The 26277-nt window shown below is 40.9% G+C and overlaps 1 protein-coding gene across 1 annotated transcript; it reads right to left on the bottom strand.

Annotated features, from left to right (window-relative positions):
• Positions 1–372: 372 nt before the first annotated feature.
• Chmp2b (charged multivesicular body protein 2B) lies at positions 373–25607 on the bottom strand. Its single transcript, XM_052158834.1, has 6 exons — positions 25311–25607; positions 13402–13493; positions 9009–9203; positions 7152–7254; positions 1664–1770; positions 373–1491 (listed from the first exon to the last, which is right to left on the bottom strand). The coding sequence occupies exons 1-6, from the start codon at positions 25342–25344 to the stop codon at positions 1381–1383; spliced, it is 642 nt and encodes a 213-aa protein (XP_052014794.1). The 5' UTR covers positions 25345–25607; the 3' UTR covers positions 373–1380.
• Between the last annotated feature and the right edge of the window lie 670 nt (positions 25608–26277).

Raw genomic sequence — 26277 nt, 5'->3', positions numbered from 1 at the left:
TCAGGAGTAATGTGAACTGGGCACGTTAGACTGTCAGTACTGAACACAGAATGGTTAAGGATTCTGAGGCAGATGGACGGGCTCTGCTCCTTGCACCTATCGATGCCACATATAAAGTTGTAATGTACACCTGCCTTTGCTAGCCAGCAGCCCAGAGTCCGCCACTCTGACTGGTCAGGTTAGGCTGATCAGGATTTCTACGGTTTCTGTGATGGGATGTGTCAGAATCCCTATTTATAACACCATTCTTCAAGATTAACCTAACTCACATTCTACTGCTAACTCTGTGGTCTCCTCCCCATCTCTTCTCTCTGTGGTACAGTTATCTTACTGTTTCGTACTGCCGAGACAATGATGCGCTTTAGGCAGTAATTTCTGACAAAGTTGCAGTTTATTTACCAAAAACACAACAAAACAAAAACATTTTCTTTAGAAATCTGGATCAAGTTCTGTCAAAGTAGCAGTCCTTCCTTTAGTAGAATGGCTTCACTTTAGAGGGTTAAATGTGTATATTAATACAATTCAAAATTCCAACACAGACTAAGTTATAATTCATACAGAGAAAATCTCAGTTCTTGGAAGAAAGACCAAGTATAGTTTCATTACTGTAAAACGTTATTAATTCAGTGTCTTCTTTCTTCATTTTGCTAATTATATCCAATTCACTTTTATAAGCTTTATAAGACAGAACGGGTAACTGTTCTCAGCCTCAGTTTTATTTTAAAATGTAATTGTTTTTTGCCAGTTAAATTAATTTAAAGATGTGCACAATATGTTTGTGCTATTTAAGGCAGGTGCCAAGCACATTTTGAAAGGTAATAAACTTACCAACTAGAATGTTCTCCCAAAGGGGGAAAATGGAAGAAAAGTAAAAGCTCATGACAGTTTTTAAGACAGATGTTGAAATAGCACTCTTCTTTTAGATGGTTTAAAAAAAATTGGCAGCTGCACTGCCTATGGTCCTAACATAACTTTCTACAAAGGACGAGCAACGGATACAGAATTAACGATATACCTTTAATATGTTTACAAGTCTCTTTAAGTTGGTGCCTAATGGCATCTAACATGGATTCTGATTTCAGTGTAAAACAACGTAGAATACAACCCGACACTAAGTAGTGACGCCATCTCCCTATGCCATGCAGAAAAGAACTCAGCTTGCACACATCTCAGACCGTGGTGGTTCTAGTTAAAATCCAAACTGTTCCCATTTTTTTTGCATCACTGGCATTCTTTGGCAAAGGATTCAAAATAGCCATGGGTCAGGAAATAACTGTTCACTCATGGTCTTCATTTTTGCAAAATGAATATGTTCTGTAAAAGGAATCTACACTGGACTCACTTTAGACCAAAGTGAGAAGAGTGTGTATGGCTGTCCATCTAATCCACCCCTAAAGCTTTGAGTTGACGTTCAATCTCTTCATCAGAAATCGTAGCCTTCGAGGTGGAGGCAGACGGCAGGCTTCTCGCAGCCGATGGGGCTTTGGCCATCTACATTACAGACAAAAATGGGAGAAAAGCAAGTTAGCAAGCACGTGGATGAGGACAGAGGACGCACTTTCTTCTGACACGTAGAGAACAAGGCAGATAGCAGAAGGAACCAGGCAGGACAGCCGGCAAAGTAGCTGATGCAATTTTCATTATGAAAAGAAGCTATTCTTACCTTTCCAGAGATCTCAATTCCAATTTCATCAAGAACTTGGTTCACGATGTCCTGGCTTTCTTCTTCGTCATCAGAGCCATCAAAGATGTCGTCAAGGGTGTCATTGACTTGCAGGGAAAACAAAGTGAACAAAGCAATTATTTTCAAATGGGGTACAAGTTAGATTTATATTTCTGGAATATAATCAAACTATACCTACATATTTCTAATGTTTAAGAAGCAAAATTGGGGGAAACAACAAACTAAAAAACTCAAGTTTCACCTGTCATAGATTTATACTCATAAACACACTTCTGAGCTAAAGCATTTAGAACAATGCTAAACATATAATCCTGTAATAAGGAAATCTCGGTGGAACTGTGATTACTGTGCACTGGGCCCTGAGTTCACACTATAGCACCAGAATAAAAGAGGGGGAAAAGGGGGGAGAGAAGGAGGGAGGAAGGAAGACAGAGAGAGGAAGGGAAGGAAGGAGAGGAAGGAAGGAGGGATGGAAGGGGGAGGGAGGGAGCAAGGGAAAGAAGGATGGAAATGATTTATAAAATAAGATCGTAAATAAACAAAATGCATGTGACAGTTAACGTTAGAGGCTTAGAATTTTTAAATATGATTCTACAAATACTATCCTCTGAGCTATGAAATATAATAAAAAATGTGCTCAAACTGTCTGTTAGTATCTAGGTGATAACTTCTGTCCTACCCTTTAATCATATTTCTATTATTTCTTATGTTGGCATTCAAGATATAGGTAGAATATTTTAATAAAATATATGACTGAAAATTTAATTGATTGTAAGTATAATATTGAATTTAGCCCTAAAAGTTTACTAAGGGTATTATCATCTTTCTTTCCTTTTTGGGGAAAGGCCACAGTACAAATATCTTAGAACTTTAACATTCCTTTTAATATTAAATCATAAGCAACTTCATGGAACCTCTTATGTAACCTCTGAAATCACAGATGCTACATCCAACAGGAAGGCAGGCGAGAGTCCCCACGATATCAGTGCCCGCCGGGTTTGGCTTACACCCGTGCTTTCTGAAGCCCTGCCACTAATAACGAGCTGGAGATTGGTTGCCTTGTTATGTAGTAAGAAGTAAAAGTAAGCCCTTTTTATAAAAGGCTAAAAGGTTATGATAATGTAAAATATCAAAGGATATAAAAATACACACCAAGACATAAATAAAATCCAGACTGAGATCTCAATACTCACATACTATCTGTGGCTCCAGATTCATACAGGCCTAGTTCTTTACTAAAAACTTGTTTTATTTTTGTTTGTTTGTTTGTTTGTTTGTTTGTTTGCATACTCTGTGGTCAGCAAGAGTCTGCTGCAAGAATGTGATAGGAAGCCCAGAAGTAAGCTTCTGGAGTATTCACTCAGCAGTGAGGAGCCAGAATGGTGATGTCCAGGCAGGTACGAGGTCTAAAGGAAGGAGTGGGGAGGTGGGGTGCGGGAGAGAAGATGAGCGCCCCAGAGCCCAGTCAGGAAACAGGACAAGGACAAGCACTTCCGGCGGCCATGTTCCAAAGCTTGAGTGTGAAAATTTGAGTAACATGGCACACAAAGTTTTGGGGAGTAGCTAACCTATATCTGATCTGACTTAAGTCCCAGTTCACAGATAGACCTATACTTGACACTGCTTGGGTGACCAAGAACCTCCCATGAATCCAGAATAAAACTAAAGATTCAACTAAATGAATGCAGCAACACAATGATTTCAAGTGACATTCTACTGCGCTGCTAAGGGCTTTGCTCAGGCATAATCAGAGACAGATGGGAAAAATACAGACAGCCACAGACAGATAAGAGGTGGAGAATGAGAGAGTGTGGGGCACTAAGGCCTAAATGGGATGTCTCCATCAAGTTCCCTTGCCCTGCCCCCCCCACCAGGGCTCAGGAAACCCTGCAGAAGAGGAGGTGGAAAGTGTGTAAGAGCCGGAGGGCATGGAGGACAGGGAAAACCTGACCCCTGAGCCAGCGGGATCTACCCACATGACGGCAGGGGCAAGGGCTGCATTCACAAGGCCTGCAGGGTCTGAACTAGACGGAGTCCCGGAGCTAAAAGGAGGAGGAGACAGGCGCCTGTACCTAAACCAGAAGCAAACTCCACTTGCAAATGAAAATTTAGTTGTTCCCAAGGGGGTCTCACTGGAGACACAAACTGCTCATTAGGGCGGGCTGCAGGCCCAGCAGTGGATGCCAACCGAAAATTAACTCAGTGGCATCGTTGGAGGCTCCTTGTCTCATGAGGTCATGTCAGGGCTTTTGCTATTTTTTTAAAGTCATTTTTTACACACACACACACACACACACACATACACACACAGTCTTTTTTTCTTTTTATCCCATAGGTCCTTTGTCTATATGCTCTGGCTTCCAGTTTTGTGTTTTTTGGGGACTCCTGAGAATGCAAACAAGTGAGTCTCATTTGTTTTCTCTTTATAATACAGCCTGATGTACAGAGCTAAACAAAGAATTCTCACCTGAAGAACTTCGGATGGCTGAGAAACATCTTAAAAAATGCTCAACTTCATTAGTCATTAGGGAAATGCAAATCAAAACAACCCTGAGATTTCACCTTACACCAGTCAGAATGGCTAAGATTAAAAATTCAGGAGATAGCAGGTGTTGGAGAGGGTGTGGAGAAAGAGGAACACTCCTCCACTGCTGCTGGGGTTGCAAATTGGTACAACCACTCTGGAAATCAGTCTGGCGGTTCCTCCGAAAACTGGGCATGTCACTTCCAGAAGATCCTGCTATACCACTCCTGGGCATATACCCAGAGGATTCCCCACCATGTAATAAGGATACATGCTCTACTATGTTCATAGCAGTCCTATTTATAATTGCCAGATGCTGGAAAGAACCCAGGTATCCCTCAACAGAAGAGTGGATGCAAAAAATGTGGTATATCTACACAATGGAGTACTATTCAGCCATTAGAAACAATGAATTCATGAAATTCTTAGGCAAATGGATGGAGCTAGAGAACATCATACTAAGTGAGGTAACCCAGACTCAAAAGGTGAATCATGGTATGCACTCACTAATAAGTGGTTATTAACCTAGAAAACTGGAATACCCAAAACATAATCCACACATCAAATGAGGTACAAGAAGAAAGGAGGAGTGGCCCCTGGTTCTGGAAAGACTCAGTGAAACAGTATTCCGCAAAACCAGAACGGGGAAGTGGGAAGGGGTGGGTGGGAGGACAGGGGAAGAGAAGGGGATTTACGGGACTTTCAGGGAGTGGGGGGGCTAGAAAAGGGGAAATCATTTGAAATGTAAATAAATTATATCGAATAAAAAAATTAAAAAAAATCACCTGAAAAAAAAATAAGTGGAAATCATCTGATATTAGATAATGACCACTATATAGATAATAATTCTCTTGTCATTGGAAAATTTTTCTGATAATGTTTCAAAGATCCTTTTTGTGTTTTTCTATGGTAAGAACCAGAACTACACAAATTCTAACTATAAATGGTGACCCTCATGTTGTACTATGAAGATAACACCCTCACATAGAACAAGTGATTATAAGCCCATGCAGTGGTCTAGTGAGTTTGAAGGTACTGTTTGCTAGACTAGACGTTACACTGAATGGTAGCAGGAGAGCTGGGATAAACTGGCTGAGCCCGTTGCTGGCAAACTGCCAGAAAATAATCGCAGGGAGCAGAGCCCTGACCCACAAAACCCTTAGTACTGACAGCACGTGCTGAAGGGACACTCATTCATCATGGCAGAATAAATATTGGGGTCGTTTTGCTGGGAACGTGTATGGTGCCTCAAACAAAGCAAAACAGAGTCAGTTTTTGTTTTTTCAAAATAGGTTCTCTGTGTAGCTCTGGTGTCCTGGAACTTGGTCTGCAGACCAAGTAGTCCTTGAACACAGAGGACCCGCCTGCCTGCCTATGCCTCCCGAGTGAGTGCTGGGATTAAAGGTGTGGCCCACCATCGCCCAGCAAACACACTGAGTTTTAAAGAGAGACTGTCAAATAAACTGAAAGTCTGAAACTAACCCTAGTGATGAAAATAAGAAGTTTAATAATGGCGTACTAATAACAGGTGATATACTAAAACTAATTTTTTCTTCTGTTACTGAGAAGCAAACCAGAGTCTTAGGAATGTTAGGCAGTCGCTGCAGTTGATCCTCAGCTTGACATGTAAACTATTTCTAAGGGAAAGTGCAAGTCTATGTTATCTTGAGTTAGAAAATGAAGGACTTCCCGACTGTGTGTGTTCTCACTTTTACAAACCCAGGAAGCCACAGGACACTCATGTACAAGAGCATCAGTAACAATGCCTGGGTGGAGGCCACTGCCTCTGATCTACCATTTTCCTACCACAGAATGTTCAGAACTGAAGTTCAATGACACTTTGTGACATAGAGGCATGAGCAGGAGCCCCACTGCCTCTCCTCTGACAGGAACAGGCATAGAGGCATGAGCAGGAGCCCCACTGCCTCTCCTCTGACAGGAACAGGGGTCCAGGGCGACACCACACAGACTTTTATACTATCCATTAAGATTAAAAACTGTTGGACTGCAGAGATGGCTCAGCAGTTAAGAGCACTGACTGCTCTTCCAAAGGTCCTGAGTTCAAATCCCAGCAACCACATGGTGGCTCACAACCATCCATAATGAGATCTGACACTCTTTTCTGGGGTGTCTGAGACAGTTGCAGTGTAATCACATATAATTAATAAATAAATAAATCTTTAAAAATAAAAAAGAGTAAAAACTGTTGGGGCCACTAGGTAATGAAATTATGCTACATGGTTTCCCCTCCCGCATCCCTGCCAGATCTCCCCAGGTCCACCCAACTCCACTTCATCTTTCTCTCTCTTTGAAAAGAAAAAAGAAAAACAAAAACAGACCAATAAAGAAAGAAAATAGAACACAACAACTAATAAACAGAGGGGGGGAGAACAAGGAAAATGTTTGAGAATCAGAGAATAACACACAAGTGCACGTATATATACACACACACTCACACACACACACACAAACATAAAACATAAAACACATAAAAACACAAATTGGAAATGATTACTTGAATAAAAACCAAACCAAGCCCAGACAGAGCGTCATGAGACAGACCCTGTGCTCGTATCACCGAGTTTGTTTTGAGTTCCTTCCATAGGAAGTCAGGCTTGTGTAGTTTGCTCAGGCAGACTCAGTTGCTGCAGACATCTCCTTGGCCGGTCATCAGGGCGCATGGCCACTTTCCCACCCCGTACTGGGACCCCGTCTGGCTTGGACCTGTGTGAGCCCTGCACATGCTATCTCTGGCTCTGTCTGTTACTGGCAGAGCATATTTTACATGGTCCCTTTGGTTAAAACACTGACAGAGTTTTGAGTCAGTTCCCAGGGGTGCCACTTCTGTCTTCAAGGTCTGTGCGTCTGTGACTGGATCATGGGGCTGCTGGGACACGAACTCGGTTAATTCAAAGAGACAAACACTATGCATCTTAGACTTACTCATTTCTTCAGTCATTTCCATTTTCATGTTTTCCTTCTGGAAATTCTGCATTGTTTGTAGTGTCTTCTGTGGATCCATTTTCTTGTTGACTGCTTGCATTGTCTTTAAGAAATGAGCAGAGCCATTTTAGCAACCTGATTCTGAAAGCTATACTATAGCATGAATCTCAAGGCACCACATGGAATACATTCCATTGACCAAGTGCTAAGTCGAATCCAAAACCTTGTCTGGGAACCTAACAATTGAAATCTGTTTGACAAGACAGACTCGTTCCCCACCACAGCTCTGTGGGAACACTGACATTTTATCTCTGTAAATATGTATACTGACCTTGGCACAGAAATGCTACATACACTAGGTCCTTATGAGTGTTCCTCTCTGCGCTAAGCAATTTGCATATACTGAAATTAAAGTTAAATGATATTTTAAACACAAGAATTTCATGTGCTGGTTCCTTCCTTTTCCCTCCTACTACACACGAAAAACAGAGTCACAGATGGCTCAACAATTTGCACCAGGCCACACTATTCTGCTAAATGTTAGTTGAGTGTAAGCAACGTTTTAGAGTCTGTACACACTACATCTCCTGTGAGCTGCCGCTCAAAGTGATGCTTAAAACTCCATGCACATAAGTCCTGCCTTAGCCATTTCAGCTGAACTACTTGAGTACACGGAGAAATACTTACTAACCAAATAATATATTTCTAAGACAATTAAGATTTCCAATTCAGATACATATATATGGCAAAAGTGCATTAGATTTTATTTCTGAGCCTATCATTTCCAGAAAACAGCAGGTAACTGTTCGCCTCAACACTTGTGTAAAGTTAATAGTCTAGGTATGTGATCTTCAGATGAACTTGTTCCCAAATTAGACATTTAGTTCTGTCTGTCTGTAGACTATAGAGGAGACCAAAATATTTGCTTTTGTGTACTTTCACCAATAACTGAAATGCTCAGAGCCTTTAAAACACTAACAGGTAAAGCATTGGTTGAATATATGCACACACACATATGTATAAATGTAATTATATATATAGTGTGTACATACATATAATAGCCATACACATACACACATAATTAAATATAAGGTCTTCAGTTCCTGAAATGCAAAAGTTTCAATATAAATTATTTTTATGTGTGGTTCTGAACATTATTTACAAGGACTGAAGGAGCTGAAGGAGTTTACAACCCCATAGGAAGAACAACAATATTAACCAACCAGAGCTCCCAGGGACTAAACCACCAACAAAGGAGTACACATGGAGGGACCCATGGCTCCAGATGCATAGGTAGCAGAGTATGGCCTTGTCGGGCATCAAAGGGAGAAGAGGGCCTTGGTCCTGTGAAGGCTCAATGCCCCAGTGTACGGGAATTCGAGGGCAGGGAGGCAGGAGTGGGTGGAGAGGGGAGCACCCTCATAGAAGCAGAGGGAGGGAGATAGGATATGGGATTTCTGCGAGGGGGGGGGTAATCAGTAAAGGGGATAACATTTGAAATGTAAATAAATAAAATATCCAATAAAAAAGTAAATTGTTATTCAAAAGTAGTCAGAAATAAGAAAAAAGAAACCACCAACTTTTCTGACAATATTTTGAAAAAAATAACTGAACACTATTCTATGTCAACTCCATATAAACTTTATGGCTACATGTGGTCTTGGAAGAATGGGAATGCCCTTACTTTTTAACATCCCAATCACTAGATGCTATTACTTGGGCTGTCTAGAATTATAACTCACTTTATTAATAGTTAAGATTTTTATACCACAAATGTAGCAGGAAGTGCTTTAAAATCAGATTTGAATATTAATATTTACATATCCTTGAAAAACAGACACCAAACCTCCCAGTTACCTTCGCAGTGGTAGACATGGCCCCAGCCATCTTCATCTGGGAATTCATCACTTTCGTTTGTGTGGACATAGATGTGACTTTGGAGCTTACAGCAAACGTTCTTGTCTTCTGTTTCCGCAGATGGACAAGCTGCTTGGCTAGAACCCTGCAGGCTTCCTTATTACCAATCTTGGCCATCTTCTTAATTTCTAACTCCTAACAAGAGGAAAAAAGGATAAGGAAATAGTATCAAGGGGCAGTCATCAGGGAGCATCTGAAAAACCATATCTAGTAGGCATAACATCACCGAGAGGAAGGATAACTCCAGAGGCCTGGCCACATCCTCACAGAGGAGGAACTGCTACCCTCAGCCTTGAAAATAAAGAAAGTCTACAACACAGTATATGCATATAGCCTAGAAGAAAATATGGAATGAAATTAAAAAAAGAAATAGGTAAAAATAAAAATAATAATAATAAAACCCAGCCAGTATAACAAAGAAAATAAAGACTGAGATAATAAAGTTAACACAGATAGCTAGCTGCATTCAAACAGTCCACCTTATACCCCAATTAAAAGGAAACTGTCAGAATGTATAACAACAAGTGTACTAACTATACACTATCTCAAGAAATCAGACTTGAGGCTGGGCGGTGGTGGCGCACGCCTTTAATCCCAGCACTTGAGAGGCAGAGGCAGGTGGATTTCTGAGTTTGAGGCCAGTCTGGTCTACAGAGTGAGTTCCAGGACAGCCAGAGCTACACAGAGAAACCCTGTCCTAAAAAAACCAAAGGGGGAAAAAAAAAAGAAACCAGACTTAAACACAAGAGAAAGGTGTAAAAAGTAAAAAAATGTTATATATTTACCAAATATATCTGGAATGGCTACACTAATACCAGAGCAAATAATTTTTTTTTTTTGGTATTTTTCGAGACAGGGTTTTTCTGTGTAGCCCTGGGTGTCTTGGAACTCACTCTGTAGACCAGGCTGCCCTCGAACTCAGAAATTCACCTGCCTCTGCCTCCCAAGTGCTGGGATTAAAGGCGTGCGCTACTGCTGCCTGGCTCAGAGCAAATAAATTTAACAAGAGCTATTTGCCTGAAGTAAAGAGGATCATTTCGTAATGCCAGGACTAAAACTAAGCTATCAGGTAATTCCTAAGTTTGCACATATGTGGTTAAGTGTGTTTCACAATATGCTAATCACAGTTGACAAGACTGAAAGGAGAAACAGCCAAACAAGCACAGTTGTTTTCTCTCATCCACAGTGATGTGTCAAGATCCCATGATGCTGAAACTGAAAAGCTAAACCATCACTGTACTGTGATTATTTTTTTCTATATATCCATGACTAAGATAAAAGTTTGACTCCCTTTAAGGAAAGGAATGTATAGCTTTCCTCTGCTCCATCAAAATTCTCAGCAGCATCTTTTGAACAGTCCTATTGTTAAAGTAAAACATGGTTTAATTGTTTACAAACACTGCAGCAGCTGGTCTGAGAACCAGTGATCAGTGGGTGGACAGTGTCTATAGTGTAGAACACTGGACAAAGGAAGAGCAGATTCACTTCTTGGGTGGGACAGAGGTGGGGGTTACGAGATTTCACTAATAACTGAACAGGGTGTAACTTGTAGGTTATGGGAGGAGAGAAGACATGAACTTGAGGCAGAGTCAACCTAAAATGCGTTAGTGGGAGGAGTATGGGATGAATACAATCAAACCACATCGTATGAAATTCTTAAACAATTCATAAAAATATATTATAAAAAGGTTGTAAGACAGGAAATGAAGACATAAAGCCTTCCTTATTGGTGATGTTACAGTCCACTGATGTAGAAATCTCATGGCATATACAAAAGGCTACAAGAATAAATGAGCTAAGAATTTAAGATATGCATAAAAAGTGGCACATCTATATGTATACCAGTCAAAACTAATCAGAAATTTATTTTGTCTTAAAATGATTGCATCCAAGGAAATACAAGGCCTATATACTTGTAAGTAAAACAAAATGAAAAAAAAAATAATTAAGAGATCTAAAAAAGTAGAGATGTATTAAAAACACTCATGGAGAATAAGACTTATGAAAATGTTAGTTCTTCCAAATAATTCACACACTTAATGTAACTCCAATCAAAGTCTAGTCATTTCTGTAGAAGTGACAGGATTGTTCTAATGTTTCCAGAGGAAATGTGAAGCACTTAAAATACCCTAAACTAGCGGTTTTCAACCTGGACAGTGACCCCTTTGGCAAACCTCTAGCTCCAAAAATATTTGCATTACAATTTCTAATGATAACAAAATTACAATTATGAAGTAGCAACAAAGAATCATGCTATGGTTGGGGGTCACTACAAGTGAGGAACTGTATTAAAGGGCTGTGTGTGGCATTAGGAAGGTTGAGAACCTCTGCTCTACAGAATTCTGAGAAAAAGGGCGTGCCGAGGTGAATGAGGAAGTCTCTCTCACTTGAAGTCTTTCCAGCTAAGAAAGCCCAGTAAGTACAGCAGTCCTGTGCTGGGCTTGAGACCTCACTCCGTGAGTGCAGCACGGAGCCCACTCCTGAGACTTGCTACGGAGAAGACAAGGGAAGGTGCTGTGCAGGTTACAGATGCCCACGTGCATGACGTGCACCCTTCTCTAGCACCATAGAAAACCAGGCTCTCCCAGCACCAAACACAAGAAAAAAAATGCAGTTGTTACTTTTTTAAGTGCTCTAAAAGAAAATTTAAGAGAAAATGATAGTGAATTTTTCTAGACAAAGATTTCTTAATATACTAAGAGTGTTAGCCAAAGAAGAAAATTGTAATTATATTTATGTTATCTATATAATATATAGATATTAATTATATAGATCTATATAATTAATTATCTATATTAAAAGACATTTAAAAAATGACAGACAAGGTCAAGAACCTGCAGAGCACATCTGGAAAGTATGCTCTTGGGGTATTTGTACCAAGCACACACAGTTATAAAGATAAAATTATCAAAACATTGGTGAGGAAGGAGAGATGGCTCAGAGGCCATGAGCAGTGGCTTGCGCTTTGGTCCCTACAATCCATGTGTGCAAGGAGAATCACAACTGCTTGCAACTCTACCTACAAATAACCCCACCCTTTTACGGCCTCGAAGCAGGTGCTAGGCTGTACCTGCACAGAAACACAGCATCACTAACGCTGAGGGAGATACAATGCAGGGTCACATCTCCTAGCCCAGCACACACAACGGTTCAAATTAGGACCTGCACTGCAGCTATGTGCAACAGCTGCGATTCTCATCCATTGCCAGTGCAAAGAAAAAAACATTACAGACACTTTGCAAACTGTTTCACATTTTCTTATATAAGGTTAAATATGTATCTCACTTCTAGTAATTAACCAGAAGAAGTGAAAACGTACAAAACTTGATTTAAATATACACAGTAACTTCACTTAATGGGGACTATGGAAGCACCCATTATGTACTTGGGTAGCAAACAGATAAGTTAGGAAACACATATACCCATCACATACAGCAGGAATGATTAACCTCAAAATAACTATACTGAAAGAAACCAGAACAGAGACACAGTCTGTTTGTGTGATTTCATCTTTCTTTTCTTTCTTTCTTTTTTCTTTCTTTTTTTTTTTTTTTTTTTTTGAGACAGGGTTTTTCTGTGTAGCCCTGGCTGTCCTGTAACTCACTCTGTAGACCAGGCTGGCCTTGAACTCAGAAATCTGCCTTCCTCTGCCTCCCAAGTGGTTATTTTATCTTTATATAAGTTTAGAAACACACAATAACCTAGGGGACATCAGTATTATTCTCACTGAAAACATAGATGGATGGACAGAGATCATGGAATGATACTGTGTTTATCACTTACCTAGAGTAACAGTTTCAGGGACTATACACACAGCCAAGTGTCAATGGTATACTCTAAATATATAGAATGTATTGCCTGTCTCTTACTGCTCAGTAAAGCTGCTCTATGATCATGGATAACATGCATTCAAAAATACAGGATAAAGAAAAATTTAAGATGAACCATATTCATCTAATTAAAAATAAACTGTCATGGAACAAAAATCTTTAAAGACCACCTAGGAGCTATGATATTATTTATTACTCTCTTTTGGTTTACATGACTATTTTTCACTTTAGTGTCAAAAAGGTGGATCTGTTTTAAGAAATATTTATTGCTACACTATTCATAACTTTTACAAAATGGAATAATCTGATTCTGTATCAACAGAAACAGAATTCTGATAAAAGTCAACAATATAATAACAAAAGGGAAAATTCAGCAAGGCACTGGATGCTGTTTCCTAAGTAAATCACTTACCTCTCGTAAACTGCTTTCTTGAGTAGCTAATTATTCAACACTAATTACTAACGTGTCTTCTAGTTTTGCTGAAACTCAACGTTCTACTCACCAGCTGTTTCTCCTGTTTCTCTAAGGCTGCTCGGTCCCTGATGATGGCCCTCTGGGTGCCACGCAGTTCTCGATTCTGCTCCTTTATGACATCTATGAGAAGCACAGAAGGACCTTGAAATTATGGCAGTAAAACTTTCCTCAATACCATTTAAAATACTGGACTAAGAACGTAACACAAAAGGAAACTACATTTTACTAGATGTTAATTTTTCTTCCAATTTAATACACTACAAACTAATCAAATATTAAAACATCTATTATAACTATAGATTATATAAAGCATAGAAAGACTTGTACAAATATGCAGTGCTTTTGAAATGTATCTACTATAAATTTCATTCAAATAAAAATGTATCCTGGAGAATGATTATGCATCTGTATGTGGCCAGGTAATCACCTCCCCAACCCCAGCACACAGGGCCCCATGTCACCTCTCCACGCCAGCACTACATGAATGTCAGAAAGAAACATACGTTAGATATTTTATTGATTCTTTTTTTTTATAGTTAAGTCTCATCAGTCTGAAACAGTAGATTTTCCAATGAAGCAGATAAAGATTTTAGAGACAACTTACAGAAAGGGAGACTTACAAATCTTAGAATATTCTCATGCTTTATTTATATGACAGAAGACTGATATCCAGAATACATAAGAAATTCTAAAAACTCAGTAGCAAATAAATAAATTCAAACTGGACAAGAGACTTAAATAGGTATTTCTTGGAACCATATATACAAGTGATCAGTAAGTGATTGGAACTACTTCTTAACTAGTGTTAGTTCTGAGGGGGATACAATACAGGGCAGAAGCAGACTGTCACATGAGGGAGACTGTTAGGGAAACAGCAAAGGCCAGTAAGGATGTAAGGTCAGGAACTCTTACATACTGCTGAGGAAATGCGAATCTGAACAGATGTCCCCAAACCAGTTGCAATTCCAAAAACTTAAAACTTTAGCTATCAAATAATTTAACAATTCATTTCTAGTTATGTATCCAAAGTAAAATCAGTATAAGAGAGACATTCACATTTTTAATGCAACATTATTCATAAGAGCCAAGAAATGGAAGTAAGTTAATATGCATTACCCATTGATGTGGAAAGAAAATGGGTATGTAATTCTAAGAGATACTATGTGCCTGAGTAGGACTGTCATTGTGACACCCGGGACAGAGCTGGGGGTGGACCTGGGTCATGAAGTAGAATAGGAGGGGTCCCGAAGGAAGTGCTGTGAGACTGCACGGAGTGGAGACTCTAAGTTGCTAGAGGCCGACACTAGTGTGCTGCTTTCGAAAGGCTGCAGAGTCTGCAAAGGTTGGATTAGGGAAACATTTTCTTTTATGGTTAGAGTGGAAAAGTCCCCCAAAGGCTCATGTGTTTGAAGAGTTATATCCAGCTACTGGCACCATTTTAGGAGGTTGTATAATCTTTCTGAGGTGTAGTCTGGCTAGAACAGTGGTTTTCAACCGAGGGTCGATTCCCCTTTGGGGAATGCACATCTGATACTCTGCATATCAGGTTTTTTGTTATGATTCATTGCAGTAGCAGAGTTACAGTTATGAAGCAGCAACAAAATAATAATTACAGTTGGGAGTCACCACAACTTATGCAACTGTATTAAAGGGTCATAGCATTAGGAAGGCTGAGAATCATTTGGCTTGAAGACTGCATGGGGGCCTTTCAGATTATTTTTCAGCCCAGTTCTGGTATAAGCTCAGTACTTCCTATCAAAGGGATGTGACCAGCCACTTCACACCCCTGCTACTGCAGCACAAAGCATTCCTTCCTTCATCCCTTCCCTGCTACACAAACAATGAGCAGAGAACAGCCTTTCTAAGATGCTTCTTTCAGTTATTTGGTGCTTTAATGATCCAGGTTCTCCCCACTAGGTGAAGGTGTGCTGTGTCTTTCCTTGCCTGCCTTCTACACCACTGATTGGGTAAAATAAAAAGCCTAAGGCCTATTAGCAAAAGGCAAATTAGAAAGTGGGACTTGCAGGAGAAATAGGAACTCTAACAGAGTCAGGGGCGGGGAGACCTTTCATTCCTACCTTGTCCCTAGAAGCCATCAGCTGGGAAAACGCCATTGTGCTACCAGAATGGTAGAGAACCCAGAGCAGCCACAGAAACTCTGTGCCCCTTACTCTAACATTGTCATCATGTTCCTTTCCCCATGTGACAAACTTCACAATAAAATAATCACAGTAAACAAGGAAGGCCACTCCACTTCTTGAATTCTGAGAGCTGTCCTGGTATCAGCCTTGAAGGACAATCTGTAGAACATTTGGTCAAAAAGAAGAGCCTGGGCCCATGAATCCAGATACACTGGAACAGTCTCTGGCTGAGTCTATAATGTGCATGTTCTAAGGCTGGATAATTAGTATCCACACTGAAATATTGAGTTAGACACTCAGTTTCTGTCCAAGAACGAGAGCTCAGGCCACAGAAGGTCATCTTAGGCAAGAAAAAGAATATTATAAAGAAACCAAACAATTTAATAAAAGATAATTCAATTTTACTTTAATTTTATGTAACTATGCACACATTAGCTGACACTGTATATCATAAAAGGAAAAAAATAAAGAAAATTAACTACTGCATATTCCACAGCCTCACAGTTGTTAATAGATCTATTAATATTTAAACAGTTCTAAGCTATAAACTCAGAGCATCTAATGTTACATACTAAAACATAATGATAACACTTTAAAACATATTATGGTAAGTAGGAAAAGACAGTAAATGTCTTTTGATATGAGGCAACAGGAGCAGTCTATAAAACAAACAAATTACCCCGCCATTGTCCTTAAGCAATCCTACATGAAATGGCCTGGTCTTTTGGATAATTCAGAATAAATAACATGAAAGGTTGAGATACTTTTAATGCTTTAAAGGTCAACTTTATTTTTCACTTGACTTATTTTTTAGTAGATTTGATTTCATCCTAATATCCAAGTTCTTTCAGAGCAGAGAATCCATATGATTAGATACATATCTGGAGACGTGTCAAGCTTAATTTCAGGGGTAGAGGATGAGGGAGGGAAAGATGGGAAAGTGAGCAGCAAGAACTGCTTCCTATCCGTGTGTGTGTGTGTGTGTGTGTGTGTGTGTGTGTGTGCCTGTGCATAAGTGTGCATGCTTTCTCAGGAGCCATACACCTTACCTTGCCTTTTGATCAGGTTTCTCCCTGAAAGAACCAAACAGCCAGGAATCTATCTGCCTGACATGCTCCTCTCCAGCTCTGTCATTACAAGTGCTACTACCACCACGTCTGGCTTTTAGGTGGGTCCTGGGGGATCATCATGCTTGTAAGACATGCACTTTACTCCCCTGCCCTGTGTGTCAAAACATGACATCCTATCATTAACCTCTAGGTGGCATGTGTCCCGTAGTGGCCCCAGCCTCTACAAAGATAACAATTACTTCTTATAAAATGGACTATCCCTGAACTTTCCCCAAGTCAACACTGTGCAATGCAGGATCCACGGAAACAGCCGTGTTTTCCTTCCTTAGAATTTTCCAGTTTAGCCCTGTGAACAGTTTCCAACTGTTGCAGTCCAGCGCTGCAAGAGGAAGTTGCAGGATCCTGTCCCAGGATGCAGTCCTTTGTAAAAAGCTAGTACCTATAAACTAAGCTCAATGCCCCGTTTATTTCAGAGATGCCTCAGACTTAAGCAGTTAAAGCACGTATAGTTGTATGCTTATATGTATGTATGTACTGCCATAATACCATCCAAAGTATTATATCTAGGAATGGTCTTGTGGCATACAAATATCATGACATATGAAGGGACAAGACTTTCAAGCATATTTAGTACCATAAATAAATAAATAAATAAATAAATAAATAAATAAATAAATAAAATCTATCGGTCATGAGGAATACAATGTAGCAGTAAAATCTAAGCTGTGACAGGTATCTTTGTACAGCCAAACATGGATCTCTGAAATAACGAGCCATCCCTTAATTTGGGACATGTTCCTTCGAAGCGATCTTATTGCCCCCCCCCCACCTTTTACTAGGTCACCCCTCTTCTCCCTGCCTCTTACAAACACTGTACCTCTGTACTTTTCCTGGCATTCTCATTTCTTAAAAAAAAAAAGTCTACATGGTTATAATATTTAAATTATTGCTCTTCAGAGTTCTGCAGAACCCAGCATGTAATAATGTTCGATGATATGGGACTACAACCCCACCTTATGCTCTCTCTAATCATGCATCAGCTAAGTTTTAAACACAAGAAAAGCAGCATGTCTATTTAAACAAAATACCAGAAATTAAAGTTGCAAAGAGAGCAAAAGAGTAAACCCCCATTCTGGGTAAAGAAGAAACTGCTCAGCCAGCTGCCTTCCTCCTAATTGTCATTCACCTGTAAGCCCCCTTTGAAACACTTCCATTCCCCAAGATTAAAGTTTGATAACTATTACCCCTCCATCTATCTTCTCAGAGCCAATTAAAATAACCTGATTCCTTCCCAACTCTTACCTTCTGGGTACTGTCTTTTGAATAAGAGCATCCAGCCAGAGTCCAGTAGAACGCTATTTCGAACATTTGGCAAGACAATGGTAGAAACTAGTGCTGGTCCCTGCTGACATGAAGAGACAATGTTTCCTTTCTATATACCCCTTGCTTCTTAGGCAATAGGGTGTGCCCTGGAATACTTAAGAACCACTTCAGCCACTTTGGAAGACTGTTGTGAGTTATTTTCACAAAGGCTGGCATTTGCAAACTGAAAATTTGCAAAATTTATGTAGGTGATACAGCATGCCACCTAACCCTCTCCCTGGCCTATGTCCGCCATGACCCTTAGCAACAACCCAGGTCAGCTCCATGTTGGGTATTAAATGAGTATCTTAAGCTTCTCAGGATCTTCTCATGAAATACTGGTTTTATTACCTGGGTGGCAATATCATAGCCTTAAGTTTCGAAACTTTGAAAGATATGAGCTAAAAAGGTCTTTTTTTGCCTTCTTAGGTTCCAAATCAGTTGAGTTTATATGTTTAGAACGATAAGTCTAAAAGGTATAAACGTAAAATAAGAGTCTCACACTATACTTTTCTACTGAGATTTGAAGCCAAGTCCTAACTTGCCTTATGGCTCATTTGTAGTATGCGGATCATCTGCATATAATTTGCACATTTAAGGATAAAACCAAGAAGTGATAATAAACTATAAATAGAATCACATTACTTCATTCCCAATGGAGTTTGAAGTATCTTTTGGGAGGGAGGCGTAGACAGGGCTGTCTCAGGCCTCAGAGCGCAGGATCACAGTCAGAAGAGACCGGCATATGAGGCCTATCAGAGTCTCCCCGGCCCTGAGGCAACCATGCTGCTCTATCATACAGCATGTGTGGGAGACTCAAACAGCAGGGGGCCTTCAGCCTGAAAACAGAGTTTCATACTTTTAATTGCATCTCATTCGGAGAAATCATTTTATTTCAGCACGTATACTGCTTACTAGTTATCCCTATTAGCTATCACATGAGCTGAGACCAAACCAAGTATCTAGGCTAGAAAGCTGGTCAGTGGGTAAGAGGCCTTGCTGCTCTTGTAGAGGATGTGGGTTTCACTCCTAGCACTACAACTGTCTGTAACTCTAGTTCCAGGGAACGCAACACCCTCTTCTAACCTCTGTAGGCACCAAGCACACATACGGTACAGACATACACAGAGGTAAAACACAGATTATATCTTTAAAAAAAACATGAAATATACCTCTATTCTGTTTTATTGGAAGATACATTAGACTTTCCCTGTAAAGTACAGCAGCTAGCATCCGCAATAAGAGTGGATATCATGGCAGTGGTACCACAACTGTCCAAACCCCAGTACTATCTGTGAATGGAAACAAAACAAAACAAAACCCTGAATGTAGTGTTCATAAAGCAAAACAGTGAAAATGGGCCCTAGATGTACAGATGGACAGATGTACAGATGTACAGATAAACAGCCTTCTAGAGTCAATGAGAGAAAGAAACCTGAGAAAGTAGTATAAAAATTGAAAGCAAAGAAAAAGAAGCATCAGCCGGGAGGTGGTGGTGCACACCTGTAATCCCAGCTCTCTGGGAGGCAGAGGCAGGCGGATTTCTGAGTTGGAGGCCAGCCTGGTCTACAGAGTGAGTTCCAGGACAGCCAGGGCTATACAGAGAAACCCTGTCTCCAAAAAAACCAAAATAAATAAATAAATAAATAAATAAAATAAAATAAAAATAAAAATAAAAAGCATCCAAGTCACCAAGTCACTCCATAGAAGGGCCTAAACACCACACTGAATCAGGCAGAAGGGCGTAGAAGCGAGAAGAACCAGAATTTCATATGTGATCAAATCAAACTGATTCTTGGGCTATAAAAACACTATAAAACAGCAGCCAGGGGGAGGCGGGACTTAAGTCTACTTACTTACATTCTGATACAGTCCAGCAAAATAAAAAATGACAATACGATTCGGAGAAGATGATGTCAAAAGCTTACTCTAGACAGGGGATAAATAACTCAGGTAATGTTGCAGGGCTGTTAAATGAGGAGAATGGGGATGACTATGATCTAGACACATCACAGGCATGCATACAAATATCAGAACAAAGCCTATTACTATTCACAAATTAATTTACGAAAAAAACCAAAAACCAAACAACAACAACAACAACAAAAAAAACAAAACAAAAAAACAAAAAAACAAAAAAACAAAAAAAAAACCAGGACTAGGTTCAAGTGAAAGCCTTGGGAGGGAGAGGTCAAAGTCTCAAACTCTCAACCTCCTGGACAGCGAAGGAAAGCTTCTTGGATGGCCATGTGCCAGCAAATGTGCTCTCACTAGCTCCTGTCAGAAAGTAGATAGGAAGGGGAAGCAAGGGGAAAGACGATTCTCCTAGAGTTATCTGCCCTAAAATGCAGAGAACTTCTGTCAAGGATGGTCAGAAACATCAAAGGGCAGTACTCAATGATGCTTGCCTAAAACTAGTCAAGAAGACGGTGTGACAAGCATAGTGTGCCCTTGAACCCCAAATTCAATTAGTTGTTTTTCTTTAGTATATCAAGAATGTAAGTTAAACAGAGTATGAACTGTGAGATCTACAATATTCAGGATCTACAAGAATAATCCCCAAGGCGACACTCAACAGTCTATACAAGATCTCAATACTGTAAATACCATAATACTATTGTCTTTTCTCCTGGAGGATTTGGGAGAAGACACTTTTTCTGAAAGGAATTCAGTTGCTATAGATAGTACTTTGTTTCTTAAGGGTTTATAAATATGGTAGTACAACAAACTTCTTGACATATTTATTCCAATTTAGTCAAAATACTACCAAATGTGGATAATAGGTATGGATCATCCAAGAAGGACGATGACAAGAGCCAAGAAGCACGGCTCCATCCCTGGAGAGCGTTGTCAAGCTCTGCAGGGCTCCAGCGAGTACTGGCACTGATGTACTCATCATCAGACTGCTGGTCTATGGAACAGAACTCTTGACTGGTAAGTGCTATCATTTTAGGACTATGGTCTCTAAACAATGAAATACTGGACAGATATTTTAATACGGCCGAAGATTCTGAAACAAAAATGGAAGGAAGGAAAGACTGAAAGTAAACTTCCTTTGGTAGCATACAAGAGTTTCAGTTCCGGTGAAGGGTGGTAGGGATACAGATGCCAAGCTGTAGGAACAGAAGTGATGCAGTGCTTCTACAATTTGAGGAGGCTTCAGGGAAGACTTCCTGAAGAAAGACCAATCTGAAGGGGAAGGAAGAGAGAATTCTGGGTTCAGGGGAGTCCTGAGTAAAAGTGCATCAAGGGTGAGAAGACTCTGAGATGTGCCAAAAATGTGTCATGTCTGAAGACGGAAAGGCAGACATTACTGAAACATCTTACTGTCGGGTAGCAGAGATTCACTGAATAACTGCACTCCCAGGAGCAACAGTCAGATCTGAGCTGCCATAACACAATCATACAATCAGCTTTGCAGATAACAGCTGTAAAGGGCTGAGAAGGGGCAAGAAATTAGAGCAGAAAGTTGATTGCTGAGTGCAAGGCAAGCAGGGTCAGAATTAGAACAGGGAGCTGCAAGCACACAGGAACTCTTCAAATACTTATGGGGCAACAGGGTAAGACTTGACAATTAGTGACTCAGTAACCAGGCAAAGGAAGCAGGGGAACTAAGCAGCAACCACACTGGAAGGGGTGGACTTTAAGAGAGGATTAAGTTCCCTTCGGGATCTCTGATTTTGCTGCTGTAGAAAACTATATTCATACAGTCAACAAGTTAGTGGATATACTGGTCTTAAAGAAAAATAGAGAAACAACTTCTAGGTTTAATTGTATGTGAAATGTAGGTCATGTAGAGAAGGTTACATTGTGGCCCAAGATAGACCCAGAATAACCTAATGATTGAGGGATAGCTTTAGAAACAAAAACACCAAACACAAAAACCCAGCCCAGCGGAAAGCTAAGAGTGTTGGAGCTGTAAAGATGGCTCCACAGTAGAGGACCCACATTCAGTTCCCGGCACCCATGTTGCACAGTGCCTGTAAGTCCAGCTCCAGAGAATTCAGTGCCCTCTTCTGGTTTCTGCAGGTACTTGAAAACATGAAGCTAGCACGCGCATGCACACACACACATACACACACACACTTATATATATCACTACTAAATCAAAGAGAACAATCAGGCTTATAGGTAAAGGTGAAAAACAAATGGACAATTGCACCAAGTTAGCAAGATGAGCAAAATAAACTGTGTATCCCATGTCATGACCTCTAAAAAATACCATAGCCATGAATGTACTTCAGGAATGAGCTCTCACTTCTGCTACTCCATGTATTTCTGGTCTTGATTCACTCACTGAGGCCGTCTGCACTCAGTTTCCCTGCCAATCCAAAGGTGATAACAGCAGTGGGCTATCACAGGCTCCATTAGAGTTGATTAAGCACGGCATACACAATTGCTAGCTCAGGACTGGTTTACAGGAAGACCTAAAATTTGTCTTTATTGAAAAATGGTAAAAACCACAGTGTTTAAGCAACGTAAGTAAGCAGTTACCTGTTTTAGCCAGGCATGTTGACAAATGTCTGTCATTCCCCTCCTGGGGAAGCTGAGGTTGTGGGGTCATGAGGACAAGCTGGGCCACACTGTCAGACCCTGTCTCACGCAACCAAACCAAACCAGTGTAAGGCAAACCAAACCAAGCCAGACCACACCAGAATGCTACTGTTTTTCCAGGTGTGGGGTCAAAGCCACTGTCTCTGCCACCCACTAACTTTATTCCTAGCTCCGCCCTGTCACCAGCACTTCACTTGCTCAAACCCAGGTATGATAAGTCCTGATGGAATGCTGGATGAACAGGTTCAGAATTCTCTTCAATAACTAGGTCACTATTTGCTCACAGATAAGAAAATAACCCACAAATTATAAAAAGTATATGTACATATAATACCACTCAGAAAGGAGAAACCAAGTGCTCAATTGTAATTTCAAATGGGAAGGAATCCTTCTCATCAGTGGCTCTGAGATATTCCTCTCATTAATTTCTGTAACAAAGTATACACTGAAGAAACCTGTTCATCTTTGTGTCAAAATGAATTAAACATAACTCTGAATAGTAATGTATTGTAATGTTGTCTCCCTTTTTAATTTACATGTGTAGTATTCTTTGATGATATAGTATATCATTCTTCCAGCCAAGCCAGAGACAAAAAGATTCAATGCTTCTCCAGATCCATAAGCAGTCACCTACTTATATATCAGAATTCCATTACTGCTAGAACAGATAAAAAGTCAGCATACAGTAAAAGATCTTATGATCAATAACGTGCCCCAGGAACTGAGAGAAATGCATAAAAATGCATTAAATTTCATTACATAGCAGCTCATTACCGAGAGGAGTTCTGTCACCTTTTATATAAAACAAGAGCCCTCTCCTTTAACAAGGAGAACAAACATCAGTAAAGCTCTAAAGTAATCCACAATTAAGGCATCAGTAAATGATCTGAATTAATATGATAATTTAAGAAAATGTCAAGTCTGCAAATTGGTATACAGAGTAAATTTACCTGGGATCCAAATTTATGTTCATAAATGTCACACACAAGATTTTTTTTTAATTTAGTACCTAGCAAAAGTCCTTAAGACTTTTTTCCCCCAAAACAATTCTGTTCAGGAAAAAAAAAATCTTACTATTAGGACTAACCCAACTACAAATGAATGTGCAGTCATACACTCCCCTGCACATCCTCATTGTCTTTTTCTCTCCCCACCTAAACTTCAGGGATAAGTCACCAGGTGGCTAAAAATGCCAGAAAGCACAAAGCCAGGGTCTGTCTTTGAAAACTGTTTAACAGACATTAAGCAACTAAAACTAGAATATTTGTATTTTTCTGTTTAAAAAAAATGCTTTCAAATTGTGGCAACAGGATGAGAAAGAAACCCACCTTTTCTATGCTTAGTAAATTCTCATTATCACTATATAAAATTATTACAGTCAGTATGTATATATTAAAAATTATTACAATATAAAACTTAAGCAACAAGGAGCTGTTTCCTGCCCCAATGGGGAGTAGAATACAACATCACAATGCTAGTACAGAAACACACACACACACACACAAACACACACTCCAAAGTGTCATGTTAATGATTAAACAATATTCTCAGGAAATCCCAGAAACACCCACTTGATGTGATTGTGTTATACCACATAGCAAGTTAGTAGCTATTCCAGAGGCTGAAAATGGTGCTTCTTAATTAGTAAAAAGTCAATACCCTGAAAAACCAAAAACTGAAACAAAAAAGCAAAAAACAAACAAAAAAAAACCCCAAAAACAAAATAGTCACTCAGAAAAAGCAAAACTGCATTATGCTATTTTACAGATTAGAGATTAAAATGCATCCTGTGTTGAAAAGAAAGGCCATGTAGCAGGGCAGAGATGGTGTCTTTGTTATCCTCCCCCCAAATCTGGCACTGGAACAGTGAACACAAAGAAATGAAGGAGTTACCCCAACTCTGGGCTGAGCTCTGGGTTTGTACCAATCACAGTCCAGCTACCACTGCTCCTTGTGTGGCTGGGCTAGACCCTTACAAAGGAGTGATTATTTGACTGAAGCAACAGCAACCTGGACTCGACATGCAATGAAAAGCAATTTTTAGATAACTTGGTATGAATGTAACACCTGGGACAGGCACGTCTAACACACACGCTACACCACAGCCTGTGAAAGCCACTAAACTTGTACATTCCAACACATCCACTTTTCCCCTCATCACAAGATGGCACTGAACCACCTGAAACAATGTGGGAACTTCTATGAAAATTACAGGACCCTCACTTTCGTTGACAAAAGATAGCCATAAAGGAAAAGTCTGCAGTATGAAAACGATACACGAATCCTTCCCTTGGACTTATTTTTTTTTTCTGCTGGAGTCTTTCTTATGTGTAAGGCTGAGATGTTTGTAAAGACACAGCCAGCTTGGCCCCAAGTTCATTTCCTAAGTGGACCTGCTGTGACCTCCTGCCTCTTCCCTTAGTAAACACACATCCGTTTCTGATGTCAGGAAGTGGGACATCTTCATGGAAGGAGCAACCAACAAGCAGGAAAAACCAACATGAAATTCAGCAACTCGCCAAGTCTAACGACATCCGAGAGCCAGCACTGCTCTGTCTCCCTAGAAAACTCAGAAATCCACTCCGGAGTGGGGCGGGGGTGGGGAATGCGGGGTGGGGAGGGAAGAAAAACGAGGGTGGGGTGAGGGCGATCAGGAGGGCGAGCCGGCCAGGTGAGACTGCGGAGCCCGAGTGACGCAGCCACGGTCACCTGTGGGGCCGCCGACCCGGGCCCAGCTCGGGGGACAGCACCCAAGCCAAGGCCGGAGCTCTCCAGAGACCCCGTGTGAGCGAGCCCAGCCCGGAACTCACCGTCCACAGTCTTCTTCTTGAAGAGGGACGCCATGGTCAGCGGCCGCGCCCGGGCGGCCCAGCTCTGCCGGGTTCGGTCCGGCCCGGTTCCGGGGACAGGACAGGTAGAAGGACGGATCCCCGGGGAGGCTCGCAGCGGTGGGAGGAGGAGGAGGAAGGCAGGGTCTCCGAGCAGGACCTGCGGCGGGCGTGGCTCCTCGAGGCTCTGGAGAACGCGTCCTGGGTGCTCAGGTGACCGAGAACTAAGACACTTTTTGGAGAAGTCACTTCTAGGCGGCGCCTGCGCATTCTGCGAGCACGCCTGCGCACTGCGCCTCTGAAGCCGCAGCGCTGCCCTCACTTCAAAAGCTGCCCGGTTTTCCCGGCTCGCGGTCGCCACCGGTCCGGACCTAGGTTGGCGGGGCAGGCGACGCGTGAGTCTGCATGGTGCTCCTTTGGTTTCTGTGCTGACCTGCGGCACAAGGGAAACCTGACCCAAACAAATTTTCCTTCTTATTCCAGGTGGTTGTAATTAGAGGTCCTGGGGACGTGTGGGGGACCTAGGTGGACCTGTGACTGATTGACTGAAGTCAGTAGGATTTCCCAAGCCATCAATAAAAGGACATGGGGATGCTCTGCTAGGCTCGTCCCAGGGGTTCTTCCCAGACTGCTCTGATACTACCTGACTCCTGCCCCCCACCCCCGCCCACCTCCTATGGGACACAGCTTCACCTACCACCGGGTCTCTGGTGCCTCCACCAGCCTGCTTCTGTCCCTGGAGATCTGGAGTCCTGAGATTGTTTGGCCAGGAAAGGAGTGACAAGCACGTTTCTAATGCCACACTATTGTTTAATGCTCCTGACCGGAAACTAGAAAGGCTATTGATATTTGTGTTCTTGCTTAAACGTCACCAACTCTTTCTAGATGCTCTATAAATGCTCAGGAAAAGACACACAGTCACACATCAAAAATTGGCTACACAGTGAAT

Source organism: Apodemus sylvaticus, chromosome 15 (genome assembly GCF_947179515.1).
Source record: "Apodemus sylvaticus chromosome 15, mApoSyl1.1, whole genome shotgun sequence".
Classification (NCBI taxonomy): Eukaryota; Metazoa; Chordata; class Mammalia; order Rodentia; family Muridae; genus Apodemus; species Apodemus sylvaticus.
The sequence above is the reverse complement of the archived record's forward strand: the minus strand, read 5'-3'. Positions and strand labels throughout refer to the sequence as shown.